This window comes from Notothenia coriiceps, unplaced genomic scaffold (genome assembly GCF_000735185.1).
Source record: "Notothenia coriiceps isolate Sejong01 unplaced genomic scaffold, NC01 NC01_scaffold00030217, whole genome shotgun sequence".
Taxonomy (NCBI): domain Eukaryota; kingdom Metazoa; phylum Chordata; class Actinopteri; order Perciformes; family Nototheniidae; genus Notothenia; species Notothenia coriiceps.
In genome coordinates this window covers 261,627-285,237 of record NW_011362918.1, presented here as the reverse complement: position 1 = coordinate 285,237, position 23,611 = coordinate 261,627, and the positions used below count along the sequence as shown (strand labels likewise).

Sequence of the window (23,611 nt, the reverse complement as noted above, 5' to 3'; positions counted from 1 at the left end):
TTAGCATGGTGTACAACCCATTTCAAAAATACATGAGCTCCCTTAAAGCCCGCGTCACACTGTCCCGAAATTGACACCAGATGGACACACGATTAAGGAAATGTTCACATTCGGCTCTGAACGTAACAACATCGGGCCATTCGTGAGCGCATCTTAAGCCGCCGCCGGTGGAGTTTCTCGGGCTCTGGAAGCAACTTCGCGAGCGGTGGCAAAATCTTTGGCATGCCAAAAAATTGCCGAAAGACCTTGCGAAGGTTCATTTTCGTGTTGAATTCATGAGTCCATTTTGCCCTTCGTAAGGCCATCGTGAGGGCACCTTGTCAAATTGTGTCATCTTCGTCTTTACTTCGTGTGATCATCGGTGACATCGGACATTTTCCGCCTCACGAAAACAATACGAAGGAAACAAGAAGCTGCCTGATTGTCTTAGGAAGGCAACACGACTACGTGAAGCCCTCGCAATGCCGTTCGGAAGCCATCGTATTATAATACAATTTGTGTTCTGTGAAACTGAAAAGGATATGACATTGTTTGTGTTACTTGCGTTGCAGTTGTATGTCTTAAATTGTAATTTAGGTTAACTTCCTGTTTTATTTTTGATGCTTTTATTTTGAAGGCGAGTTTACACTGCTGACAGGAAGTTGTTGTTGCTATGGAAACAACATGACGGAGTTGTTCAAAATACTTGGCTGTTGATCAAGTTCGGGGCCATCTTCGTGCGAAATTCACAATTCCATATTCGTGTGTCCATCTGGTGTCAATTTCGGGACAGTGTGACGCCAGCCTAAAGGCAGTGCAGGAATGTAATGAAGTAGTTTCGTACTCATCTTAAGTCAATCGAATTAATATTTTTAATTTATGCTACTTTATGCTTTTACTAAACTACATTTTAGACGCTTATATTGTACTTTTCAGATACTTTACAGATTCAGATTCTTAGCTTAAACAAAGTATAAATCAACCAATAAATCAACATTGACATATAGTTACAGCAACAGTAGCCTACCGTATCTTAAATAACAAAAATAACCAGCTGTGACAGAAATATGAATGCATTAATAATCATTTAAAAAATGGCACTATTAAAGTATTCAGCTCTTAAAGGACTTTTTTAAATTTTTGTATTACGTATTACGTTTGTATTATGTTAAAATATTAAGCTTGTTTACACTCTGCCAGTTTTACATTTCACCTTCAGTGTTTTCAGCAGTTCAGTGCAATGCATTTGACTTTAACCAGTTTTTTTCCAGCTAAATTCAGCAACAAACTTACTTTCAACTATTCAAATATTCTATATTTCTGCATTTTCAGCAACAAAGGAATGAAGCGTTCAGCATTCACAATCATTCTCAGCAGGAAATGCATTTTCTAGTTATTATTTCAGTTCTTCTGTACATTTGTTGGCATCGACTTATAATAGGATTCTGAAATGGATCATACACTAATAATTACTTTTACCTAAGTTACCTAAGGGACATGTAGCAATTAAAGTGTGGGGAGTATTTGTACAGTTTAGTATTCCTCCATAACTCAAGTAAGGTCAAATCAAATGTTCTTTACAGTAATTTGCAGATATTGGACGTTCTTCGTGTTGCATTTCCAAAGACGGTGGTTTGTTTTTATTATATTTCCCTCCAAGTGTAGCTTTACCATCTAATGGTCTCATTTAAAAACTGTTTCTAAATAAAGCAAAGTCATTCATCATCTCTGCCTGATGATTGATTTGAAAAAGTAATACAATATAACTACATCTAGAGCCAAACAAATGATAGGAACAATTTGCTTTTAGTTTAGTTAATGTGGGCACATGTGAGTGTGTTAGTGGCACGCTGATTGTGTTTGCGTTTACATCTCCAGATGCAGCTGAGTCAAGGATAATAACACTGATTAGTGTGTGTGTGTGTGTGTGTGTGTGTGTGTGTGTGTGTGTGTGTGTGTGTGTGTGTGTGTGTGTGTGTGTGTGTGTGTGTGTGTGTGTGTGTGTGTGTGTGTGTGTGTGTGTGTGTGTGTGTGTGTGTGTGTGTGTGTGTGTGTGTGTGTGTGTGTGGCGTGCGTGTGAGAAAGAGCAAAAGAAAGGTACGGACATAATTGTTATGTAATCATCTCTCTGCTTTTGTCTTCTCAGGACCCAGATTAATTTCACCGTGGCCATCGATTTCACAGCTTCCAATGGTGAGCTCACACACACACAGAATTTGAATGCGCACACATTCTCAGAGACCCACTTCAATACACAGAGTCCACACTGAACACAGAGCGTGTATTCAAATATATTCAGATTGGGAATCAAGTGTTTCCCAAATGGCCCCCTCCATAACACCTGAGTGCAGTAAGGAGCGCTGCGGTGCTGTGATTTAAGGGTTGTGTTATCCATCTGCTCTTGAGCTCCATCGCAGCAGATCAGCAGGCGGCAATACATGTTCAATCCTGAGGTGTGCTTAACCTTGCCTGGCTCTCAGCAAAACATCACTCCAGGAGAGGGGCTAGAGGTGTTCTGCGGTTTATTAAAACACAGCCGAAATAGGGATATGTTAAGTCAAAAAAGTATTTTGTTACATTCACAAAATCTGCACTAAGTTTAGTCACATCAGTGTTGTAATGCATGATCTTGAAGTCATATAAACAGATACACTTTAAATTAGATTTTGAATCCCTACAGAAATATTAGGAAAACATCATTTAGAAGTTGAAGTGGCTTTTGAAATCGTGATAGCGGATCCCGTAAGCTCAATCAAGCCCACACGTTATTTATTAATGAGTAAGTAATCATCTGATTAATGTTTTAGTCAATTAAAATCCTATCTACAAAAAACAGCATTCTTGACTTTTTCATTTTACAACTATATACATTTTTGGATTTGTAAGAAACCCTCATTTGCTTATGGGGGGTTTTCTTCATTGTTTACTTCCGTAACAAAGTGATTATAATTGTTGTTATAAACAGGTAACCCAGCCCAGCCCACCTCTCTCCACTACATGAGTCCCTACCAACTGAATGCTTACGCAATGGCCCTGAAGGCAGTGGGAGAAATCATCCAGGACTATGACAGCGACAAGATGTTTCCTGCACTCGGGTTCGGAGCCAAGCTGCCGCCCGACGGACGGATCTCCCACGAGTTTGCCTTGGTACGAAGAAGAGTGGTTGGGAGTAGCATTTAAAGCAGGGTGGGAAGAAAAAAGTGGAGTTTTAAACCACCTATCTGACAAAATGAGAAAATGCATCCCCGAAGAAACCTGGTGCAGCTGAGACATTTGTTTATGTGCTTCTGGGTGCTAAAATGTATTTGTATCATAGGTCAACATGACGCAGGAGTCATTTTAATGATTGGTTGCGGGTAACTTCTGGCTATTATTTGCTGCATAAGTGAAATTATTGCAAACGTTTTGTAGACGCACACCGCTGCACCACTGCTTTGCTTGGTGTGTTTTCCGTTCTGTGCCCATTTTTGGAATGAATCATACAAGTTAACGGTTTCCTCTCCTCCCCTTAATGTAGAATGGGAACCCTCAGAACCCGTACTGTACGGGGATCGAAGGCGTGGTGGAGGCCTACTACCAGAGTCTGAAGTCAGTTCAGCTCTACGGACCCACCAACTTCTCCCCTGTCATCAACCATGTGGCCAGGTAACACATATACACACACACACACACACACACACACACACACACACACACACNTGTCACCGTGTGTGTGTGTGTGTGTGTGTGTGTGTGTGTGTGTGTGTGTGCACACACACACACACACACACACACACACACACACACACACACACACACACACACACACACACACACACACACACACACACACACACACACACGGTGACATATGCATGACAATGGGCAAACCAGACAGCAGAGGGATGGGGGTAAATGCAGAGAAGAGGTGCAAGGCCATATCCTGAAGCAACTGTATTTAATGAATGGCAAAGGGCAGACTGTGGGAAAAGTGTGTGTGTGTGTGTGTGTGTGTGTGTGTGTGTGTGTGTGTGTGTGTGTGTGTGTGTGTGTGTGTGTGTGTGTGTGTGAATCTTAAAACATAAAAGAAAAATGGAGTGACATATAAGGAAGGCTGCGCCACTGTAGATAGGGAGTTGGGTGGACCTCAAGCGGGAGACAGGAAAAGTGAGATAGATACTCGAGTGATGTTCAGATCAAGACATTGGCAGAGAAGACAGATAAGCAGGTTTCATTGGCAGATTGATTGACAAACAGACAGGCTGACAAAGACGAACAGATATATATAGTCGAGCTTCTATGAATAAACTCTTGGAAAGCCATAAAAGAAAGTAGCTGGGCAGAAGTGATCCTAGCTAAGAATCTAATGCTGCAGTGATTCCTTTATCAAAACTCTGCATACATGATACAAAAGTAACCAGAAGACGAGGACAAAAATAGGCAGACAATGTGCAGCAAAAGACAAACGGGAGAAAGATAACTATATTCAAGAAACGCCGTAAGGTATCAACTTCAGACAAAGATGAATTGCTGTGAGAAAAATACAGCATTCTCCCTTTAATCACAGGGAAGAATGCCTTTGCTTTAGAAAAGTGTTAAAAGCAAATACAGATAACAAAAGAACAGAGCTTTTAAGCTGTCGGGGGGGTTTCAGCGGGCGCTCTGCTGTCTATGGGCGGTCATGTTATTGGCACACAAAGCTGGAAAATGACTGCCTCCAATTACACTGTATGTCTTTTCTAACTCAGTCACTCTTGTCTGCCGATGAACAGTCAGGGTTTTGCTTGTTTGCTCACAAATATTGTTGGATTATTATTGTCCTTCAGCGCAGCAGATAAATGGTCTTTTGAAGATTACAAAATGCCAAAAACCCAGTGATAACGCAATGTACCGGTATTTCAGAAATGTTACATTACCTGGAGACACTTGATTGTTTGATTTAGAAAACGAAAGATTTAACAATCAGTTTTGTTTTTGTAAAATCTCGCAATCCAACAAAACAACATTTTGCTATTGAGTTTTTCATAATGTTACACGCAGAACATGCAATATCCTACTTTTCAGGAAAAAGACTCCACTTCCACTTTTTGAAGGAAAGCACAGGAAAGGTGTACATTCCATTACTAACAGTATCACCTTTAACAGTATGTTTCCTCCGAGGTCTATTGAATTTCATATTTCATACTGTAATATGAGGAGGTGCGCTCTCTCATGACTTAATCTGCAGTGCAAGTTGCTCCCTGTCGACCCTGAACAACCTGCAGCCGTACTTTACTTTCCCCAGTAAAACTCTTCTGTGCTCTGATAGATCCTTGTTATAGACAGGCAGACTGGACTGCTGCCTGTGTGTCCAGAGGGGTCTTGGGGCTGACCACTCATTTTATTTTCATCAGGTCTGACTGATAAAGAGCCTCTTGTGGAATCTTTACTCGTCTTTACTCTCTATTTGACTCATTTCCAGTTATTTAGCTATCATTCAAAGGGGCTACTTGAGTATTCATATTTCAACCCAGGGGTCCAAGAGTTTTCAATCTGAAAACCGATGGTGTGTACATGAAATTATTCTTATAAGATATACAGATACAAAGATGTGTGTCCTACTTGTGTAGAAATACAATGCTGCATTTGTTTGGGCCACGGAAATTTGAGTTTTCAATGAATAAAATACTAAGTTTTCATAACAATATTAATATAAAAGCACTCACATCGGTCCAATACTATATATATACTGTATATATTATATTTTATTAAAATGTTTCAGTTAATGATATACCAGTTATAGAAACGGTATGCTGCATAAGACACATTTATTATTACGCATTTGTATTGTTTAAGTTCACTATATAACTTTGTATTCACTAGCCCCTCACCCCTATTCCACCGAGCTTAGCACTTTTGACTTTTGTTGTTATTTGTCTTGACTTGCTTGTAAAATGCTTTGAGCACCAGGAAAAGCGCTATATAATAACATGATTTATTATAATTTTGATTATTACTATTATTATATGCCCTTTGTTGTCTGTATAAATGTGTTTTACGGACTCAGCCTCCTTAAAGGGCCTTTTGAGTAATTGTGTTTTGAACAAAGACAGCAGTGGGTCTGAAAGACATAACAAAGCTCCACAGCTAGCAGCGCAGCTCAGAGCTAATGCACTAGCTAATGTGACAAAGTGTGCCGTGAAGGGCGGTAAAAGAAGCTCTTATATATAAAGAGGGACAAATGGAGGATGGGGAGTGGCGGAGAAAAGATGGATCAACAACGACAGCTGCACGAAAGAGCCAAGGATGAGCAGATCAAACTAAAGATGGGTGGATAAAGAGAGAAATAAAACTGTAAAGGACACCAAAAAGGATGCGTATAGAATGTGGACTTCTTAATCAGGCACTTAAATGGGAGGTCTTTTATACTTACATCTTAAATCTAGGAACATTTATATGCCCTTTTGAGTTTGAACCTGGGATAGAGCACTCTTTAGAAGTCTTAAAGGTCAGTCTGAAAATCCAACCATCTTCAAAAGAGTACCGCAGGAGAGCAAGATTTAATCTCTGCTAGATTATCCCAATAGAGAAAGGTTAGACAGAGAAGATGTCAGCGATAGAATGTTTGGGATCGAGATGGTACGAAAGAAGATGTCTGGAATTTCAAAAAGGTGTAAAATCTTAGTCTTTCAGGCGGACAAACTCAGATTTGTAAGATGAATACACTTCGGTTCATAGTCATTTGACAGTTTGGCCTGCAATACAACAAACAGTAATGTTTGTAAAGGACTAGACCTCAATTCTAAAGTCAAATCTTCTTCTACAAACGTTAAGCCCACACTTTTACTTTTACTTGTTGAATCAGACTGAAGCATTATCTTGAAATGCATTTTCCCTTTCACTCGTTCTCTTTTCATCTCTTCCGTGTTCCCCCTCTCTTTCTTTCTCCTTCACACACACTCTGTCAAGGATAAGCCTGATTGAATCTGTATTCAAGAAGAGGAAAACAGCTTGCCTTTACTCTGACACTCACAATCTGAATTCATACAACACATGGTCACAAACAAAACCCACTAAACTCACATTAACACAGTTTTTCCCTCCAAATAGCACCATCCCACTGGCAAATGGATCTTTGGAAGTAGTTTCAAAAGACTGATTGCTTTTAATTTGTGCCTTTGCTTGGCTTTTATCGACCGTTTAAACCGCCAAATTCACCAATTGTTGTGTTGTGTCTTTTATCTACTTTGGAGCCGTATCAGTGCATTTTGTCATGATAATAATGTGCAAATTGCCCCAGTCGTTATTGTTTTTTGATGGAGAAATCGGGTAAAATAAGCACTTTGTAGATAAGCGCAGGGTCTGCACAGTATTTGTGAAAGTATCAGCAGAAAGCAGAATGCATTTCAAAGAGCTGAATGCCAAAACTGATTTTAATACACTAATAACGGTGTAATCTTCCTATCAGAAAGTTCCAAAACACAGAGCACGCCTGGCGAAATCTGCTCAATAGGCATGTCTCATGGATTTAGCTTCCTATCTGAAGTGTGGAAGTATGCAGATGACTATTCTCTGAAGTTAACCGATTCAGTGTGACGACTGAAAGGATGGTTTGTCAGCTTTTTCTTCCATCACTGTCAAGATTCTTCCAGGTCTCACTAATGAACTGCTATCCTTCTATTGTATTTTTGAAAAACGGTGAGCTAATAAAAGAAAAAGTGTATCTTTAAAGGAAAGTGAGTTACTCTTAGTATTCTGCCAAGTTTGTTATTTAAAGTTCCCCTTTTATACTGTTTTTCATCAATATATTATAGGTCTCAGATATATACAAAACATGTCTCTGAAGTGTTTGGCTCCAAATACCAAACAGATCATGCATTGCAGCATTACCCATAATCCCCTCTGTTTCAGCCCTGTTTCCAAAGTGCTGATTCTCTGTCTGTTACTTTAGATGAAAACAAGGAGCCACTCCCCACGCCCCTCTGAGAGAGATTTGGTTAAAAAGAACACAATGGTGCTCTAGTAGGAGATTCAGGTGATAAGGTGGGCGGAGGTTACCTTGGTTGGTGATTGGTTAATGGTTACACAAGCCAAAAAATCGTTATGACATCATAAAGTGGCCAAAATCTGATCAGCTCATTTTCAGACAGGTTTTTATAGAAATGGATCAGGACAAAAAGGGAGCGAACCCTTTTTCCTGAAACTTTCAGACTCTCTTTACACAGAGGGGACACATGTTGATGTATGAAATACATGAAGAAGTTGATTTTGCATAATAGGAGACCTTTAAAGAGAATGAGCAAGGAGTGATAACCAAGAAAAAACAAAACAATGATAATGGGAAATGCATTATTAGCAGAGATATGTGGATTTACTTTTTTCAACAAAACAAAAACACAATTTCTCTGGCGCTCCCACACCCACGCACAGTACAGTGTGTAACCCCCGCCTACCTTCTTGGCCTGATGGACGCAGCTCATGTACTGTCGGGCCAGGCTGGAGCAGAGCAGGGTCTGCTGTGGATGGTCGCTGTAGCACTGCAGCACCTGGGACTGTAGCCCGCTGCACACGGAGCCAATCTGCCGGGGTCTGCACAGAAACACAGGGCAGGGGGGGGCAGGGTCAGTGCGATTAGAACACAACCCTGCAAACTGAGGATGTCTTTATTAACTGTGTGCGTCAGCCTACAATTACTACGCTCTGCGTTTTGGTGGTTCATTGGACTGTCGTTTTTAAACTCTGCCTCTCCTGTTAAGAGGCCTAGTAAAAGAAACGAGTGATAACTTTGATCTTTTGTTAATCCTGTGCGAGGTATTGAGCACTCTTATTGCTCTTTCTGTTGTGCTTCCAGAATATTTGAATTTTTTAAATAATTGTCATGTTTAGTCTTTCTTTTGACAAATCATTTTTCAAATACTTTATGACATTTTGTTATAATTAAAAGTGAACTCTAGCACGGCAGAACATCTTCAACAGAGAAGATAAACATGTTAAAATCAAAGATTAACTTTTAAATGAACGTCTGTTTTATCACTTTCAGTAAAATGAGGTAACGTAATGTTAATTGAGTCTCAGCCCAATTATGAAAGCTTTTCCATGTGTGGTTTCACAAACTGAGCGTCTGTGGGGACATTACCGGGATGTAACATCTGTAAAGAAAACACCTGGAATCACAAATTGAGAAAAAAAGAGAAGAAAACGAGGATCTTCAAAATGTCAACTTTAAAGCTAATCCAATTTGATACGTTTATTAGTACATTATTATTTATGGTATAAGGAAAACATGATTTTCTTTCTTTACAACCTGGGATCTACCGTCATATTTCTGAAGTGGATTTTCAATAATTACACATTTATGTTTAGTCTCACTGACAAACTACACGCTGAGATCTGACGGTGTCTTACTAGAAGGAGTGAAACAGGTCATAGAGCAGAAACATTATCAAACATGATATAAACAGCCATAACACAGTTGAATGTTCAGTCAAAGAACCAGAGAGCCGTAAAATATGACTTCTCTCATCATATCTCACGATGACATTAGTAAACAAGTCAGCAACAGCATAAACCTCAAATTTCAGCTTCTTACTGGGATAAAAAAAAAAGAATGGCTGAAAATGAATTAAAAAGGAAATCACAGGTATTTACTCAATTCATACTGTAATGGCCGAGTTGAAATTCAATATCAAATTTGCACAAACAAAACAAGAAAAATCAATAAGATCCAAGTGACTAAATGTAACCAATTCCTAGAAGGCTAAATCCAAACTACAGTAACAGCCGGCGTAATGCTTTCTGTTTGTGTCATTCAATCTGATGAAGAGACAAGGAAAATAATAACATTATAAGATTGTTTATGTTGTTTTTTGTTGCAGTTGGAGAAGCTGAAATAGTTTTTAAGGGCTCCAAGGTGCAGCCTGTGGAAAGAGATGAATTATGCATTGACAAAGCAGCTTAGGAGTCAGAGTCAAACTTTCTCATTTCTTTTTATCTTACTTACGCACATACAGTACAAGCCGGTGTGGATAAAGCACACAATCATATCCACACACACACACACACACACACACACACACACACACACACACACACACACACACACACACACACACACACACACACACACACAGAGGTACGAATGCTAATCCTACATGAGGGTAATCCTTGAGTGCTCCGTTGCTTGTAGTAATTTACCTGCTGTTGTGACAGAACTCGTAACTGGAAGGATTGGGATATGGATATATATGCGCACACATGCACACACACACACATATGTGCGCACACACACACACACACACACACACACACACACACACACACACACACACACACACACACACACACACACACACACACACACACACACACACACACACACAGTGATCCAATGAGATCAATGTTGGAGAGTGTAGAGTTCCTCCTGCCCTTTAGCTGTGACAGTAATGAGTGGAAAGCAAGTTACTCGACCTCGCATCCAATGGCATTCCAGAGGCAGGAGGCAACATAGGTTAGCTTCGAAGCTAAAATAGACTGCCATAATCGACCAATTCGATTTTATATTACCAAAGTTACATAACTGAAAATGGCAATTATCACAGCACTTAAATTAAAAGACAAACAAGCCCTTTTTTGGAGCCTATAGCCATGCTAGCGCCTCTGTTATAATGTACCTAGGCACAGCTCATTTCCAGCTAAATGCTAACCTCAGCATGCTAAGTCATGGCAATGTTAACCAACAAACTGATTTTGTACCACTGTTAATACTATCTGTGATCATAGCATGCTAACATTTGATAATTTGCAATAATCTCCAAGTACAGCTGAAGCTGATAATAAGGTAGGCTGAATAATGAGGATGTCAAATTAGATGTCTTTTGGATCTTTTATACATTACACATTCTTATGATTCCTAATAAAATCTAGATTTCAGCCTATACTGTAGCTAAAATATTCGTGCTTGACTATACAACGGTTATACAAAACACAGTATTCATGTCACAAGTTCTTCCTGGTTGAAAGTGTTTAGGCTTATGCTCTTTCCCACACAAACTTTTCACTTGTTTTTCAGAGAAAGAAAGAGACAAAGAAGAAATAAATGATGAAGAAGACACTTTTACAGAGACCCAACAGTGACACACAGTACATATCACAGCACCTGAAACATTTCCTCACTTTGAGGAACAGGATGTTGGGTTTTCACACCAAACCTCATTCGCTGACGAGCAAACACAAAAGCCTGCCTGTCTACCTTCCACCCATCTCCTGTGTCAAACAGAAAGTGTCTCATCATTTTTGTCACCGGGCAGGCTATGTGAGATTCAGGTGCTTTGCCCTCCAGAGGGGACTGAATGAAAGAGCGGAAAAAGTCCACGAGACATTTAATGGTCACAAACTTTTCAAAGAAATCGGAAACCTGTGGGCTTCCTTCTCCTGTTACGTATAGATATGAGCAGAAATGTAGCTTCACAAATAAGAGGAGAAAGGAAAAGAGTGGAGTAAATTCATTTATATCAGCAAGACTTCTGACATTGCAATTGACGTTGTGCATGCCTTGATATGTGTATGTATATATTTAAATGTTTTAAAAACCACTTTAGATAATGCCTTAAATCATTGCCATCAGCAAAGCACAAGGCGGTTATTAGTCGATAGAAAGTAAATGAGTGTTTTCGCAGTGACGTTTTTAAAGCTAAATGATACACTGCTTAATAAGGTGGTTTATTTCCTGAACAGTGGACAGCTGCCAGGACATACTAGCAGAAACAGAGAGGAGATCTGAGTGAATTCTGGTCCAGGTCTGCAAGTTGGCGCGGACAAGTTCCAGCCTAAATTATATATATCTTCTTTCTCTTCACTCCCACCCAATCTCTCTGCGTCTCACACGCACACACACACACACACACACACACACACACACACACACACACACACACACACACACACACACACACACACACAGGAGGAAGTCCACTTTTGTGAGCGGGAAGAGACAGCCAAACAACAGGGTGATTTTGGGCTCAAACAACAAAAGAAACGGCACAAAAAAAGAGAGATTAGTTGAAAAGGGGGCAAAGTAAACACGTCACTGTGCAACGTCAGCGGAAGAAATGTCGACGTTACATCAATGTTAGTGAGTCACAACCATCATGTACAATTTCAAGGCTTCAAAACATCCTGACAAAAGCAGGCATTGGCAGCAGAAGTGTTTCTGAAGAAAGTTATGAAAAGAGTTGCAGTTGTATCGTCATTCACTGATCGACTTCCTCGAATGCTCTGTTGTTACTTTGTGCCATGTCACGTTGGGAGTGTAACATGAGGTCATTAATAGGGTTAATTGAAAGTCAATTTCAGAGTTTCTAGCGACACAAAGTGAAGATGTAATGTAGAGAATATTAATATCCAGAAGAGCTCTCTCGAAAAGGTCAACTCTGTCCTCTGCATAAATCCCACAAGAATGTGAGTGAGACATCAGTTTACGGGCTCTTGAGATTTTCTGCATATCTGGAGGATTGTTCTCAAATCAGTTCCAATATTACAGTATTTACTTGTGCTTTAAAGGTGACATATTATGCTAGTTTACAGGTTTATATTTGTATTCTATGTCTCTCCTGTGACATGTTTCCATGCTTTAATGTTTAAAAGGTCTTTATTGTTCTCATAGTGCAGCACCTCTTTTCACCCTTTGTCTGAAACCAGAGCCCAGTCTGCTCTGATTGGTCAGCTTGCCGGCTCTGTTGTGATTGGTCAACGGCATCACGTACAATGGGTTGGATTGCTGGCAGATAGAAGCTCCAAGTCAGGAAATCTCCATTATGAGTGGCAGAGCGAGATAACATAAGTGGTGTTGGTACATACAATAGAAGTGTGAGTGTTATGTAGAGATGTCACTATGTTACAGAAGTAAACAAAGGAGATACACAATGGCAAACAGCGCTTGTCATGTGAAGGCAGCTTTAGAACTGTGATAAAAGTCCATTTTAAATAGTGTGTGTAAGCCCTGTACTGTATTTATAAGGGTGGTAGCGGTGAAAGACCACTTTACCAGCGTTTTTTTTTTTTAGCAGTCACTGATCTTTCCCCACTGTTAAAGCCCGCCGTGACTCAGCTAGGGACCAATATGACAAAATACCGCACAGCAGGGGGCTGACTGATGATAAAGTTGTGCACTGCATTTAAATAAGCTTTCCTGCAGGCTGAACATGCTGGATATCAACGTCTCTAAATCTTCAAAGCATCTCATTTCTAACTGTAAGAATAGTATGAATTGTTAACATAGGAGCTTAAATGGTAATAGCTTATATCCACATGAATTTGGCAAATGTAAAAGCCACAGAGCTACATTTAGCTTCAGTAAAATGTTTCTTTTTTTTTTAAACAGACATTTTCTGAGGAGTTTGTGATCAGTAAGCTATAGTAACCACTACTTATAAAGGTTATACAAAGATAAAAAAGCCTTATAAAACATCATACTTTGAATAAAAGGGAGCTGGCAGGGTTGTCAAATATTTTCTTTTTTTTGCAATAAAAGATCATCCTATTAGCATTTAAGAAATATTGTAAACCTACACTTTAGTCCTTAGAGCCAATTTCTACAAGCGGTACAAACCTTATGGAAAGTGTTCAGTGAAAATGTTCTATTCAAGAAAAAACCTTTGGACATTTTAACAAGACGTTTTCTTTTCTCTTATATTGAAGTGCCAGAGGGGAGCCTATGCATGAATGCACTGAGTGGCCTAAAAACGGCATCAGAGGTTGTGTGATGTGACCTCCCCAGACAGTATGCAAACAGATGTTGCTGGTCGGACAGCGTCCATCTGACAAGAGGAGAGGAGCGGAGAGATAAACAGCTCATACCTACAGAAAGTCAGATTAGCTTAAACCTTCATATTGGCAGTGTTGGTAATTTAGTAAACCAGAATATAAAAAGGCCTTGGTTTTCCCCCCCCGAATCTTTGTCTAGATTTTGACTCCTCTATCTAATGATAACCTCTCAGAAGCATTTCAACACAAGCTGAGTTCCCTCCTGCTTCTATTCTGGTCTCAATACTCAATTCACACACCACAACAAGGGGAAACAATATCTGTCACTGTGAGTGACAGCGCTGCCTTCAAAAGTCACAACTCAAAATGAAAGATATAGCCAACAATTCTTCATTTTTATCCTCAGGCTCATGAATAGAGCCCTCTTTGTTGGAATCCACGGGTGGTACTAATGCTTTATAAAAGGGGGGTGAAAAGAATAAGAGCAGCGATGCTTTTCAGATTGAGACGGAGCCTTCAGGAAAAAGTCATTTATGCTAATGCTGCCAGCGGATCATGCTCCTAATGAGGTCCAAATGAACAATTTGCTGATTGGATTGAAGCTGCAAAAATAGCTGTCAATCAGGAGATAAGAGGGGAGAGAAGAGAGGAGAGCTGAGAAGAAATGCAGGGAATAATGAAACTAGATGACTGACAAAGATAAAATACCTGTGTAGACAGTCCAACACACACACGGGGTTTCAGGGAAGCGAGAAATTACCTAGGAGGGTGTGTGCATATTCAAGCGTTGGCGAATTTACCTTTTTGTGTGCGAGTGCATCTGTCCGTGCACAAATACACAGTCTGCCCATTATGCAATTGGAATAAGTGCCACCGGAGCATTACAGTCCATTTAGGTTTCAAACAGTGAGACAGCACTTGGCACTTCATTTAGCCACACAAGCGTGTAACAGCATCCAGTTCACACTCCCAGAGCACCGCCAAAAAAGAGAAAAACAAACACCCTCTTCCTGAGAGTTTCAAAGTGCTGCTGGGAACGGGCTCTGTGCGCAGGGAGGCTCCAAGACGGGAATTCTCCATTAGCAGCGAGCCGCAGAGCGAGTACACATACGTGGTGTTGGTACAGACTTCCATTCAAATCCGGTTCTCCAACATTAATCTGATGATTGTTGGCGTCATGCAAATTGATCACTCTCAGTCTCAGACATCCAATAGCAAACACACAAGAAAGCCTTCCTTTCATTACTGTTATTATTAATACTATTAATGTTCAAAAAGGTCTTTACTTTTCTCATACTGCAGCACCACTTTTCACCCTCTGTCTAAAACCAGAGCCCAGTCTTGGGCCTCTTAAATTTCCTTAAACATATACAGTAACTCCGTCTAATATCTCAATCTGTCATATACAAAGTGCATTCCTGACACAAAGTGATTTTTGTCAGTGCTGTAATTGGGAAAGGGTTCAAAGTATTAGCACATCTACTGTATTCTACCTTCTTGTGACCACTTATTATGTTTTTCTGTGCTTGTTCCAGCAGAAAATTACTCAATGTTCGTTTAAATGCCAGCTGACCTTAAATTACTCCTGAGAAACACACCTACAAGGGCAGCGGGAACACTAAAATACAGGACTGAAATAGAGATTTGTCCCCCATAAAGTTTCAAGCACACACAACACACACACACACACACACACACACACACACACACACACACACACACACACACACACACACACACACACACATCCATAACCCTTTCTCCCCCTTGACAGTACTCCCCTCCTCCCCTTTGTGTGAGTCTAATGAAGGCAGAGTGTGTGGGCGAGCATTTACGCCATGCCTGGTTGCATGCGGTCACCCCTCCTGAGCAACATACATACAAAAACACATATACATAGACACATACGAGACACACACACTCACACACACACACTATCCAGTCTGAGCCCTGTGTACTTGACTTCAGGTCGCCCATCTGCCAATCTCTGTCTCTCCACCTTTCACTTTCTTTCTCTCACATGCAAATGTTCACTTTTCCATCTGATTCGCTCCCACCGAGGGATCATTATCTTGGGCATAATGCAGACACGGAGTCATGATGTGGTTATCATCACGACAGGGCACCGCACACTCAGCGTGCCTCTTATTGAAAGGATTAAAAACCCCATCTCTCACAGTGTGTGTTAAATGAACGTGTGATCGTTGACCTACCCTCCTTTGATGTAATCCAGGAAGGTGACTTCAATGTCCAGCAGGAAAGACAGCAGCGTTACCTAAGAGATAGAGGCACAATGAGCTTTTAGCCAATGATTATCACTAACCAACTGGATATACTGTAGTAATGTATTTAAACTCCAGCACATGTATCAAGAAAACGATTGTGGAATATTTACTCACCGTTCCAGAGTTGAGGTATTTTTTCTTCCTTCCTTTCTTCTTCAGATTTATCACCTAAAATTAGACAAGATGTGATTGATGAGATTACATGCTGTGAAGGTAACCTTTATCATTCATTTATTCCACAATAGCTGGCTGTTTACAGTAACTGCAAAATGCTCCACTATGATCAAAAGCTAGCAACTTTGCATGCCGCTTTTACACTGAAAAAGACACATAAAATGGAAACCATAACAATGAGCTGGAAGACGCTAAAATGGTATGTTGGGGTGACAGGAACTAGAAGAGTTGGTTGATAATTATCTGTGGGTTTGTCACAACAAACATTGCTAATATTAAAAAAGGACTACAAAATATTGAAAGCAAAAGTTGAACATAATACTGTTCAAATTTGACTAAAACCAATCACAAAATGCCAAACATTATTCCTGCCTTAGCTAAAATCTTACACAGGATAGTTTGTATTCTTCTGCACGTCCCAACCCCCACCCACAGGACCCCTTGGAATATGTGAGGTGCATATATACACCCTGGGTGGCATTACGGCGATGGAGCCTTAAAATCGTTCTCAATGTTTTCCAAGTCAATTTTCAATGCTGTATTTATCCAGGTTTTTTCATGGCCCCCCTGACCGGTTCTCATTTCCCCCCTGAGCCACCTATTTTTAAAAATCCTTGACTCTGCCTGCCTCTCACTCTTCCCTCCTTACACCAGTAACCACCATGAATTTCCCTTTTAGCAATGCACTTAAAGCCCAACCTATCTAGAGGTGGATTATGGCTCTAAACAGGGTGGTGCGTCGTCATGAATATGTAACACAGGACACAAAGTGAGTCAACCTTCATTGGATACAACTCCTACACTTCTAAACAAGCTTTACTTGTACTTAAAGAACATGTTTTTTTGAACAGATAACAAAAGTGGGCTTCAGTTAATTCAGTCATGCTGCGACACAAGATCATTAAAGCACAAATATGCTGGGCAGAATCTCGCTTTGAATCCCAAACATTATATCAGAGCTTTATGGTCTTATTAAAACGTGCCAAGGTTAAATCGAAAGAGAGACCCTCTTGTAAACCACATACGAATGTGTGGATTTATGCATTTCTCCTTGGTTCACATTGAAATAACACAAGGACACGTGTGCCTCTGGAGGTGAGGTGCAATGATCACACACACACACACACACACACACACACACACACACACACACACACACACACACACACACACACACACACACACACACACACACACCTCATAGACGTTGAACTGGCTCTGCCCTCTGGATAGTTCTCTGTAGCTGGTGCTGAACTCCCCGATAAAGTCATGACTTTAGAGAGAAGCGAGGGAGACAGAAAGAAAGAACAGAATAAATATTTAAGAAACAAATACAACTGTTTGACAATATACACTGTTTGATTATACAAGGTAGCACACACTGTCCAGACCACGATGTAGTGGCAACCCATAGTTATGTGAGTAAAAGTAAGATTTACGATATTGGAATTTGTCGTTAGTGGATATTAAAGAAGACACCAAACGCTTCGATGGTTAAGAAAAACCCCAAAGCTCAGTTTATTGAAACAGTGTGATACAAATTGTTACCGCTTCTCAGTCCTGTTAAAAAACACCAAAATGCCCCTGTGTTCCCTCTATCAGATTGATTAGATTGCAAAGCAAAGAGAATAGAGAAATAACAGAGTCCAGACTCATCATTAAAAAGTTAATCTGTAATGATCCTGCTTCCTCACCTACTGAAAACACTGCTGTTAATTAAGTGGNCCCTCTTCCTGTCTACTCCCTCTCACTTCCTCCTCCAACCCCCTTGAGTGCACCGGCAGGAGCAACGAGGAACATCTATTTGGTCCTTCCCAGCCTGAACAGGGGCTTCTTAGAAAAAACACGGTTGAACAACGGGCGTCTTGACGTAGTAGGGTGACTAAGGACTACTCCTTTAGTTGTTCTTTTGATTTATTTTTAGGTTATACATTTCTTATACCGAATCTGTAACATCGTTGTCCGTAAGGGCTGACTACACTCGAAAAGTTACGGGACCTCTTACAAAATATAATATAAAGGAAACGGGTCGACCTGTTAATATGTTTATTTAGGTTTGCGAAAAAAAAAAATTTAACAACTGATTTTCATGACAAAATAAAACAAAAAGATACCACCGCGGGTTTTTTACAAAATTATCATATTAAAATTATAAATTTTTCTACTTTTTATTCATCTAGATTCAATCTTGTGTCCGTTTTCCCTTTTTTAAAGTAATTAAAAATTTACTCAAAAATAGTTGAGACGACGTCCGTCTTCTTTATGTTTTTCTTCTTTTCGAAACATTTCCCGTTCTTCGTTTCGATGTAAATATAGATTCGACACAAATTAATAAATCCTTATGTGACAATAAATAACTACATAAGCGTAATAATATAACAATTCTATTTGGGGAGCTAAACATTAAAGAAATACACTTGATTTGTCGTACTTAGGGGTCGTCAGATGTACGCAGTGGAGTGAGTTTAATCCTTCCTTTGCACCCAAAGGAAATTGGTTTTATCGATTCGCCGCTCAGATTAAAAGCCATGCTGCCTGTTTAAAGCATGCGGGTGCATTACATGTGGAACACACCAATGTGAGTGTGTGTGGAAGCAGGAGGCGTTAGAGTGCAGTGCTGTATGTTCACATAGATTCTAAATGTGTGTGTCTGTGGGCTTTCCACCCTGCAGTGTGTGACAAGTCAGATAAGACCTTGTGCTCTGAGTGGAGAAGATACCGAGTCCACCTGCTAGCCAACAGAACAGAAATCCCCTCTTTGCAGTGTGTGTTTGTGTGGATTTCTGTGCATGTGTGTGAAGTCCAGCTTCCACAACCCTTCACGTCTACTCTCAGTTTGCAGAAAGTCTCCTCTTTAACTCCACTGCCTTCTTCTATTCCCCTCTCTCTACCAACACATGTCAATTCCTCCCCCTTAACTTTCTCCCTGCAGGTTTACCATCTGCCACAAGACAGAGGTGATCAAGAATACGTTGAACCCAGTGTGGCAGGCCTTTAAAATCCCCGTCCGGGCTCTTTGCAATGGGGATCACGACAGGTGAGTCCTTTTTCTATACTGTATATACCAAGCTATTACCGCAACTGAAATAGAAAACAACCACCCCGGACAATCCCCTGAATCATGGAGTTATTTACTGAAAGTCTCATGCGAGATAATGATGGATGGTCCTCCAGTGTGTAGCGTACACACAGCATAACACAGCGGCTCTTTCTCTTATACATTGAAAATCCAGTTTGAATGAAAAATGCATGAAGCTGGGTTCGTCTGAAAGGTCATTATGTTTTTGTATTTGACAATTTCAGCAGGAGGAAAATGGGGATTTGGCATGGAATAAATGCTTATTATTTGTAATATTCCCTGGAAAATGAAGCATGGATGTGTAATTTGGTCAATGCCGAGGTGAGATTTATTCTCTAGATGATGCATACATCATTATTTGGAGGCAAGTAACATTATTTTCTGGTGACCTTTTTTGTGAACTTGTGTCTTGCAATATGAAGATGTTTAGGAGCATGCTAGGAAATGACTGATTGGGGCTCATGTAATAGGAGTTGTATCTGTCTGACTGATAAAAACATACAAATGACAAATAAAGGCAATGAGTGCTATCTACAGCCCTCTTATTTTCAGGGTTTACTTTTTCTCAGGAGAAGTCCTAGACACAAAACAAAGTATATCTTTCTCATGCGAGTCTCATGTGTTTGCGTCTATCTCCAGTGTGAGTGACTGCAGCGGTGTACTGAAAGGTTTACAGAAGCAGACAATAGGGTTTAGCTTAGCTAACAGACAGCAGCATTGATCTGAAGTTTGCTCCAATAAGCTTATCAGAGGAGTTAAGTCTTATCAATGTGGGATTCAGGAGAGTCACACTGGACTGCACTTCTTACAGTCCACACACACACACACACACACACACACACACACACACACACACACACACACACACACGATTCTCTGGAGGAGAGAGTGTTAAGCCAACCAGGAGACGCTTTCATCCCCGGAGTGCCCATCACAATCACTCAGCCAGTTCCCTCTCCTCCTCACATTTATTGTTTCCTTTCCTTAGCGTCGCTTTAATGATGATTTTTAAGTCCACTTTCTTCTCTTATCGGAAGGCGAGGAGTATGTAGAAGTGTTTTTTTTTTGGCTCAGGTATTTGATTTGTTTTAGAAAGCTCTAAAGCTGTGGAAAAGTCATAAAAGATTCATGAAATGTTACTGTCTGCACGCCAACTTTTATACAGTAAAGATTGACATATATGGAGTTCCCGCTGTCAGAAAGACAAACCTAATTGGCTGAGAAAGAACGAGCAGTACATGATGTCACTCCTGTATTTATTTTATGTCAGTTCGGTGTCATTTTTACACCGTTTTCTCCTCCCCGTGCTCACTCCTCTTCATTTTCTGCCACAGAGAGCCCTTTGCTCTCTGTTTTAACTCCCTGTCGGTTCTTTTGTCCCCCTCGTACTGCGCTCCTGCCTTTGAAAGCATAGAAATGACCCTCTTGGTGAAGATATTGGTCGATGGATTGATATGGCAGCATATCTGCCTCCTGCAGACTCTTCTGTTTGCTTTTTTATGGGATGCAGAAAATAGATGTGTTTGGAAATGAGCAGAGCACATTACCAGAGATAAATACAGTGACAGGTACACAGTGTGTTGGAATAAAGATAAGCTGCACAATGGATCTCCTTACGCCTCCATGACAACAATGACAAAAGAACTGAACCATTTTCCCGATCAAGTGCATCTCTATTTTATAATTGTGTCGCGTAAAAGGATAGAAAATAAACCTTTATCACTACGAAGTTGAGAAAACCTTGAAATGTTGCCTTTTTTATCGTAAAGGTCAAGCAACCCTGTTCTTTTATCTGTGTTACAACGAGGAAGCACACCAGGAGAATCAGCAATACAGTCATAATTCAGAAAAAGAAAACAAATCTGTCTTGTTTATCTGATTCTCAGTTTCTACCTCTCCCAACAGAACAATCAAGGTCGAGGTGTACGACTGGGACAGAGATGGCAGGTATTTCCTCTTTTAATGCCTATTTCTATTGTTATTTTAGCAATTTAGCTATTTCACTACCCTTGGATCGCAGCCTGAGCCTGGGATCATATATCATAATATTTTTCATGACAAAATATTTATAGAATCTTATGAAGTTAAAAATGGCTAATACAAAATTAAATGGAATAAAACAATTGTATAAATATTTTTTTTTACATAATATATAACTATTGATTATCAAGTTATTTTAAGTCTTTAATATTGAATATATTGTATTATTATTTTATTATTATCGTTGAATTATTTTCAGCAAATGTTCTTTGTTAAATCTGTAATTTTTTGTTGATTACTAACGCAACAAATATATTTTTTAGTATCAGCAACAAAGAAACAAAGATGGCAATTCATCTGTCAAAAAAATGTAACCTAATAGGAGACCAATTTATTAATTCCAGCCAATTTTAATTTTGCTATTGAGTTTGGTTACAAGATTGTGAATATACCAGGTTATTGTACAGATATAAATCTGACCTCAATACCCAATCACCATTAAATACCCAGCAATTCATTATCTTATTAACTTTTATCTTGATTACATTGACATTTCAACACAAGCTATCTTCCTGTGTACAGCAAAGCTAATCCAAGTCCCACTTAATTAACAGCAGTGTTNGGGGAAACTCATCAGACTTCAACAATCTTCATGCAACTTCAACTGCTAACTGCTCCTTCTTCAACTGCTAACTGCTCCTTCATACTTTCACTCAGAAACCTCATGGTTTCTGAGTGAAAGTATGAAGGAGCAGTTAGCAGTTGAAGAAGGAGCAGTTAGCAGTTGAAGTTGCATGAAGATTGTTGAAGTCTGATGAGTTTCCCCATTGATTTCCATGTTAAAAATGTGATGTATTATGGGATGTATATCTGGAATTATGAAAGTTATGAATGATACAAGTTATAGCCATCAATTCCCGACCGAGCTGAACATTTTGATGTTTGAACGGAGTTTCTGCGATGTTCAATGTGGGAAGAGAAGTGGCGCAAAATAATCCGGCGGAATAATACATATTTTTTATGCGTAGCATAACAGATAGTTAGAATGCTGTGTCAGCATTCCCACTAAATGATAGGAACATGAGAGTTCATAATACTCTTGGTCATGCTGCGACACAATCACACACAGACACACACACTTTTCCCCTAAAAGGAAACTCATAAACATAATTCTCTCAAACAAAAGGAAACATTCACATAAAATCCATGTCTCCCCACTAAGAGGCAGAAAGAGCGTTTCATTGTACGTCCTTTACAAATCATACAATCAGGCTTGTATTCACAGCTATCGGCCTTTGTTGGTGTTGGCGTTCTTGGATCACTTGGCTAAATTGTAGCCCACTTAGCTCTGTCTGCAGTTCACCGGGGCTTCTCTCTGACCCTGTGAACATGGAGGATTGTTGGGGGGAACAAAGGAGGGTGGCGAGTGTGAGAGGAAGTATCGAGAAGAATAGATAATAAAAAAACAGTGGTGGAAACTAAATCTCAACCTGAACACCAGCATCAGTACTGCAAGAGGAGGATAATAATCTCTCTCTTAGGTGGTATTCACTAAACCTGAGGACTGTAATGCAAATCTAACCTAAAGTGTGTCAGGGTGCAATAAAAAGGCCCAGAGGAATGTATAGGATTCAACATGCAGCACACTACATTTATGTTTATCTTTTACTTTAGTTAGAAGAGCTAAGTTTGAATAAAATTAGCTCAAATCAAGGTAAAAAACACATTTCATTAGTCAACTTCAAAATCGAGAGGTCCACATTGTCTTTGCAAGTTAACGGGAGTTTGACATTTTAGGAAATATAGATATTTGCATTTTTTGCCGATAGTTGAGAGATGGGAAGATGTATATCAGTGTCTGAATACCAAATATGAAGATACAGCGAACATCCAGTTAGCTTAGCTTAGCTTAGCATAAAGACTGGATACAGGCTAAACAGCTATTGAATTTTGTAAAATCATACTATACTGATATTGTGTGGCACATACACTCGTATACTTAATAATTGCTGGTCACTCACTGACATTTCTGCATATTTTATTATTATTCCAAACCAGTCATTACCTATATAATTCACAATTGAATTAAAATATTGAAATGTGTTACAACTATTAGATTTATAATACTATATGAGACTTGGAAAGAAATGCAATTATTACGTTTTATGATACTATACTTTATAAGTAATTGGATAATGTTTTACATTGGGCAGATTATTATTATTTTAAAACTTTATGAATATATATCACGGCTAAAGGCTACTTCTAATGCAATATAAATATGTTTTTCATTATAGATTTCAGATATGATAGGCTTGTCATTGTTTTAAATACTGTTGCTGGTGGGTCACACACACACACACACACACACACACACACACACACACACACACAC

At 39.6% G+C, this 23,611-nt stretch overlaps 2 protein-coding genes across 2 annotated transcripts in view; one reads left to right on the top strand and one right to left on the bottom strand.

Moving 5' to 3' along the window:
* LOC104959441 (copine-8-like) overlaps positions 1-3,628 on the top strand; it is a 4,101-nt gene extending 473 nt beyond the window's left edge. Inside the window, exons 2-4 of the mRNA XM_010787338.1 lie at positions 2,126-2,172; positions 2,945-3,126; positions 3,497-3,628. Of these exons, the coding sequence (XP_010785640.1) occupies positions 2,126-2,172; positions 2,945-3,126; positions 3,497-3,628 (361 nt within the window). The remainder of the gene's footprint in view (positions 1-2,125; positions 2,173-2,944; positions 3,127-3,496) is intronic.
* A 1,802-nt stretch (positions 3,629-5,430) lies between these two features.
* chchd6b (coiled-coil-helix-coiled-coil-helix domain containing 6b) overlaps positions 5,431-23,611 on the bottom strand; it is a 92,148-nt gene continuing 73,967 nt past the window's right edge. The window contains exons 8-9 of the mRNA XM_010787336.1: positions 8,391-8,526; positions 5,431-5,490 (exon numbers count right to left, since the gene is read on the bottom strand). Coding sequence (XP_010785638.1) covers positions 5,431-5,490; positions 8,391-8,526 — 196 coding nt within the window. The remainder of the gene's footprint in view (positions 5,491-8,390; positions 8,527-23,611) is intronic.